The sequence below is a fragment of the Musca autumnalis genome, unplaced genomic scaffold (assembly GCF_047663935.1).
Source record: "Musca autumnalis isolate F117 unplaced genomic scaffold, ASM4766393v1 scaffold_5, whole genome shotgun sequence".
NCBI lineage: Eukaryota > Metazoa > Arthropoda > Insecta > Diptera > Muscidae > Musca > Musca autumnalis.
Window position 1 is genome coordinate 63,138,384 of NW_027412088.1, and position 6,487 is coordinate 63,144,870.

A 6,487-nucleotide genomic window follows, 5' to 3' on the forward strand; every position below is an offset into this window, starting at 1 on the left:
TCGTATAAGCAGTCGCAGCATCGTATTTGGCGTTAAGATCAGCAGCTCGTGACTCGTACATACGAGCCTTCTTCTCAGCAATTTGCCAGTCCTTGGTTGTTTGCTCCAATCTGGCCTTCAACTGCTCATTTTTCTCACGCAGTTGGTTGACTTCGATATTTAATTTCCGCCAAACATCAACGTGAACGTTTTCATTCTTCCTTTCCGCAGTTTCCCCTACACTACCTGTAAACTTTACTATTTTCTTAAGTTCAGGAATAGTCACATTTTCAACCTTCCTAATTGAATTACTATCTACCTGCCTAGTATTTATCTTGGGAACCCATTTCCCATTGATCTCTTCATAATCTTTTACCTTCACCTCTTTAGGTGCTACTCTAGAAAATTTACCAAATCTCACCATGCGGTAACAAATTTGTAAAAAATTGAAATTCTCTACGAGATTATCCTCTTTAGGAAACTCATTCAAATATTGCATCAGTACTGATGAAGCAATATCATATCTGTCTTTGACATCTTCTACACTTAGAAACTCATTCCTTATCTCAGTCTCCAGCGCATTTAATGAATATTCAAACTCTCTAATTAAACCTCCTTTTAATGTTTCTGAATGGCGCAGTATGTTTCTTTTTTCATACTGTTCCAATGGACTTAAGCTGTCCATCTCAGCTATATATTTATATCTAGAAAGAATTCGCAACTCCGACGAATCCCTATTTGATTCTAAGCCCAAATCTATTCTAATCTGACGATCTAAATAGTCGAACTTTTTTATTGCATATCGCACACCTGAGGCGAATATGCTATGCATTTCATATGGAAATTTTCCCATATGCCGGAGCTCCCTATCATTGTCTAAAAAATCCTTTCTGGATTCCGTGAAAGAACTAACAATGACTTCACACTTTTCCCTAGTTTCTCTTGCTACACTTGTTTGAGCAATTTTGCTCATTTTTAAGTATAGCGACACAATATATTCGCCCAACATCTTTTGATGCTGAATGAATTCTCCAAAATTCATTTTGACGAAAAAATATTGTGCCCCTTTAAGAAAACAAATTCAATTTTTTTGTTTCTTTAAATAAACATGTTACCAACCTAACGTAGTCACTTTTTTTAGTTTCACTACGTGTCACTAACACTATACTAAATAGACGGATACACTATCACATTTCACTATGATCCTAGCCTATCCTAGCGGATAAATACAACGCAGTAACTTTTTTCTACGCGCTTATCCCGCTACTATCTATCTACGCGAACTATTACGTGTCTTTTTTTTAAACACGAAACAATCACTGTGGGGTCACCAAATGATGAGACGACTCCTAGTCTCATCACAAATGCACCCAAGAAACTAAAGGAAAAATAACCTAAGAGAATGAAAACACCCGCGTTAGCGATGTTGTTCGTTTCGTTGCTTTAGAGAGACTCTTCTTTATTTACATTCTACCTTAAAACTAAATCTTATAATCTAACAATAACACACATACACATACATTCCGTTTGGACGCACATTAGAAATGCACGCTGCATCTATAAATACATTATGACGCCGTGCACACACACGTTGCGCCGATAATGGAAAATACATATTTTATTATCGACCCTTCGCTATCTTTACTATTTTGGGTACGACATTTGTTCCATTATTTATGGCCGACAGTTGCTTATTTTTAGACATAGATTCTTAGACGACATGCTTACAAAGAAATCTACCTGACTCTATTTACACAGAAAAGAGTCTTCTACAAAATTCACCAGCTCGTAACAAAGACTTTTGAGGCTTTAGTCCCCCCCAGCGTCAGAAATGGCTATCCAGTTGCCGATCATCAGCACGAAAACAGCACTGAACGCCGTTTCCACACATATTAGTCGAGGGCTCAACCATAGTAAATCATGTGATACAACAGTGGTGGTGGCGCTTGACTTATCAAAAGCCTTTGATAATGTCAAGTACTCCATATCGAGCAGAGTACCCTCCGGCCAAGTTTGAAATGTTGGATAATCAATTACATGTGTGGAAGCCAGTCGTACGTGGATTTCCCGAACAAGAAGTCCTAGACGTAGACTGAAACAGGGAGCTCCCCAAAGTGGGAACTGTTTAAAGTCTACCTCTCCTGTATTCCACCCCTTCTAGACGGCATTGATATTGTGACGTATGCGGATGAGTGTACGATCTTGTGACACACTTCATCTAAGATCGTTGTCGGCAAAATCGCCAAGATTGCTGTCAATGGTACAGTCCATGAAAGGGATGAGGCCGACAGGCTCACATATACAAAAATTGTCGACGGTAAAGCGAAAATCTGTCAAATCGACCTCCAAACTAGAACGTTCCCGGGGAGAGGACGTAAAGCCCTCTAAGAAGAAGAAAGCACAATAAACGACAAGCAGCACTGCGCAACGGGGTAAAGTAGAAAAATCAATTCTTCCATATAAAAGTTTCTTCGTCGTACAGGAATAGAAACCCGAACTCCATTAAAAAATTTGTAATGATCTGTTGTTCGTCGAGATCTAAAAATCAGTGTAGCAAAAGGAGTACATGTTAATATGGGATATCTGTTGCGCTGGGGCGTATGAATGTTGACAATACTTATACGCCAAAAAGTATTAAATACATAAATACTATTTGTGTTGTGTTAACAAATTTTTGCGGGTTTTTTAATATCGGATTGACCCAAAAACAAAAGTGTTTTGACCAGTCGCTGCCAACCCAGCATCATATGTTGCAATAACTAACGCAATTAATTTTTCGAACTTTCGATTTGTCTATGAACCACACATCTAATTACCAAAAATTTATGAAATACGTCAATATTTTGATATAGCCTTCATTTAACCATATCTACCAATTTTACGTATTTTGTAGCTTCTATCCCCAATTTTCCATCCACTGTGCGACGCATTACAATTGTTATCAATATTTAAGTGTTTTTGACAGATTTTCAATATCAATGAACCGAGAGCAAAAAAAAAACACAACATTACGCTGATTAAAACTGATTGCACCAAAAAGATTTATGCTTACAATTATCCCGAAAATAAGCCATAATTTACAAGTAGAACTTTTCAAATGAATTCACTATAAAAGTAATCAGATTTACACATTTCGGCAACAGTCAAATTGTGTGCTGTAGCACTAAAACAAACTATTTAAAATTCACCAAAAAATAAACTACATAAAGGATCTCCCTGAAATTGCAGAAAATGAAATTCCTCAGTTTGTTTTTCATATTCGGTCTGATGGCTATCATTGCCAGCATGGGATCAATGGTCTGTGCTGAACCATTGCCAAGTCCTCGCGGTCGTCCACCAACAACTACAAAACGTCCCAAAGCCGATAGTGATGGTGAGGGAGGTACAGGCGATAGACGCTAGCTAGAATCATCGATGGCCGAGAGAAGGCAAACCGTATCCTGTACTAAGCCTCGTAAAGTAACGGATACTAAAATAACAGTTCATTGTTATGGACAAGAGAATTTACAAACTGTTGAAATTTTGTTTAATTAATTGAATAAAAAAAAAACACACAAACATCTGCGAGAAATAGAGAACAACAAAAAACAAAAGGTGATTGTTGTAATTGAAGCACTTATTGTTTTCCACTTTGAAAGTTAATTAATTAAGAGCTTTATTGGTGTTTATGTTCACAATGACAATTATGATAAAAGGTGTTGGTAAATTTAGTTGATATTTGTAGTTTGGTTTTATGTCATCCTACAATGGCATAATTAACTAATAATACATATTAATAAATTGAGATTGTAATTTTTTTGAATATATTTTTGAAATTTAAATTCATAATTCCTTCTAATGATTGGACCTAAATCGATTGGGCGTAAAAATTGTACCCAGCGTTGCAATTGTAATTCAGTTCATCGATACATTAATTTTAATATATACCCCAAATGCTTAAATTATTTAATCTAAGAAATGTGTTTAACCAGGTGAGAGGTACTACCTATGGAAAAATCGAGGGTGGCGTTATATGGTGGCTATATCAAAACATGATGTTTCGTGACTACTGAGAACGTAAAATGTCTAATTACAGCTGTTCGGTTTAAAAGAGTAGCTGAAATCCTCAAAATACCAAAAATCGGAAGGTATCCTTATATGGGGGTTATACCAAAACATGGACCTATGTTGACGATTTTTGGTGGAGAATCTTCGTGACCACTGAAAATCTCAAATGTAAAATTCCAGCTATGTAGTTCGTTTTAAAATTGTACTTAAATTCCGAAAATCTGGAGGTACCATTATATCGGCGGCTATACCAAAACATAGACTCATGTTGACGATTTTTGGTGATCACTGAGAACTTCAAATGTCAGATTACAGCTATTTTGGTTTAAAATTGTGGCAAAAATATTCAAAATACCAAAGTTCGGAAGGTACCGTTATATGGAAGGTATATCAAAGCGACCACTGCGCCCATAATTTTTGAATATACGTTTTGTGGTCACTAGGAACCCTAAATGTCAAATTATAGCTAATTCGGTCTAAAAATGTGACTAAAAACGTCAAAATACCTGAAATCGGGCGGTATCGTTATTTGGGGGTTATTCCAAAATATGGAGCTATGCCCACAAGTTTTGTTATATAAGTTTTCTGACACTTATGAACCTCAAATGTCAAATTATAGCTAATTCGGTCTGAAAATGTAGCTAAAAACGTCAAAATACCGGAAATCGGGGGGTACCCTTATATAGTGGCAATACCAAAACGTGGACCGATATAGCCCATCATCAAACTTGACCTGTTAGCATACAAAAGACTCCTTTTCCCAAAATGTCAGCGTCCTTTCTCCATTTTTGTGGATGCTAGAGTAATTACCAAAGATGGACATACGGACGGATGAAAATGCATAGATCGACTCAGAATTTTACCCTGATCAAGAATATATGTATATGAGTATTTCAATGCGTTACAAACGGAAAACAAACTTAATGTACCCTCCATACTATTGTGGAGGTATAAAAATTGTTTATATGACCATTAGAGTTACCCAAAAAAACAAAAATTTTCTTGATTGGGTTTCCTACCCCCTTAATTTTTTCCATTTGACCAAAAAACCTTCTTGCCAACCTAGCGATCTTTGTTTCCATAGTAATTTGTATGGGGGCAAAAATTCATGAAAATCGAATTGGATTTTGATAGGGCTCAAAATACCCTAAATCGGCCAAATATGCATATTGCGGCTATATCAATATCCGAACCGATTTTCACGAATTTTTGTAGCATTCGTTTTTTAGCCACAACAATGAACTGGTTAAGTTATTTCATAGATTGAACCATATTTGCGGAACTTTCCTGAAAATGCACCTTTGGCCCCATACAAATTACTATGGAAACAAAGTTTGCTATGTTGGCACAGGTTAACGTTAACTGATCGTAAAATCATATATCGACACCTCCAAATAATAGTATGCTAAGTCTAAAAAGTGAGTTTTGCAGGAGAAGCTCTCAAAGAGTGGAATTTTTTTTGAATTTCAGTACTATGCTAAGTCAATATTTGTTTATAACTTCTGATCGGATTGACCGATCATTACCAAAATTTGACAGAATTTAAGTTAAAGGACGTTCGACACCTCCAAATAATAGTTTGCTAATACTGAAGAGTGAGTTTTGCAGGACAAGCTCTAAAAGTTTGGAAATTTCTTTGACCTTCAGTACTATGCTAAGTAAATATTTGTTTATAACTTCTGTTCGGATTGTCCGATTATTACCAAAATTTGACAGAACTTAAGTTAAAGGACGTTAAATATAAAAATGTAAAGAACTTGAAAACATGCTAAGTCGACTTAGCATACTATTGTTTGGAGGCGTCGATATGAGGTTTTTGTTTTTTGGGTCACTCTAATGAGCATTATTTCGATGTGTTACAAACATTTAAGTTAAAAGCACGAAAAAAATTGGATATTCTCTTTGAAATAATGTGAGAAGCTATCACATCTCACAAAAAACTTCTGGTCAAAAAACTTCTCCATCTAATATATTGGATATTGGACATGTACCCAGCAAAATGTTTGCCTCCAAAGATGCAGTTAAATCATATGCACAAGTGATCTGGAACTGCATCAAATTATGCATTTTAACTAACCCTTTGGAATCGCATTTTAACTAACCCTTTAGGGTAGAATAGGGTGCAGTTCAATTTGCATCCAAAGCACGTGTTTTGATGCAGTGCTTTGGACTGAATTTAAAGGCAACTCTTCGGAATGTGTTTTTATGCAGTTCAAAGATGAAATAAAAATGCAAGTCAATTGCAAACAATCCCAATGCAAATAAAAAGAATTTACTGTTTGTGTAAAACAATAAAAGGGAAAATTTTTCTGTTCAAATCCACATATAGATTCCGCCTGTGTTTTTCTTTTCTTTTATTTTCCACGCAATCCAATCTGGTAGAAATGTTGTGGTTCAAACAATATTTGTTTGGTTCGGATTCTAAGGTTTTCATTTTCTACTGGAAAACATACAACGTTCT

General features: G+C 35.8%; 1 protein-coding gene across 1 annotated transcript; it reads left to right on the forward strand.

The window, feature by feature from the left end:
• Window positions 1–3,112: 3,112 nt before the first annotated feature.
• LOC141406197 (uncharacterized) lies at window positions 3,113–3,537 on the forward strand. Its single transcript, XM_073991398.1, has one exon. The coding sequence runs from the start codon at window positions 3,211–3,213 to the stop codon at window positions 3,379–3,381; it is 171 nt and encodes a 56-aa protein (XP_073847499.1). The 5' UTR covers window positions 3,113–3,210; the 3' UTR covers window positions 3,382–3,537.
• Window positions 3,538–6,487: the final 2,950 nt, after the last annotated feature.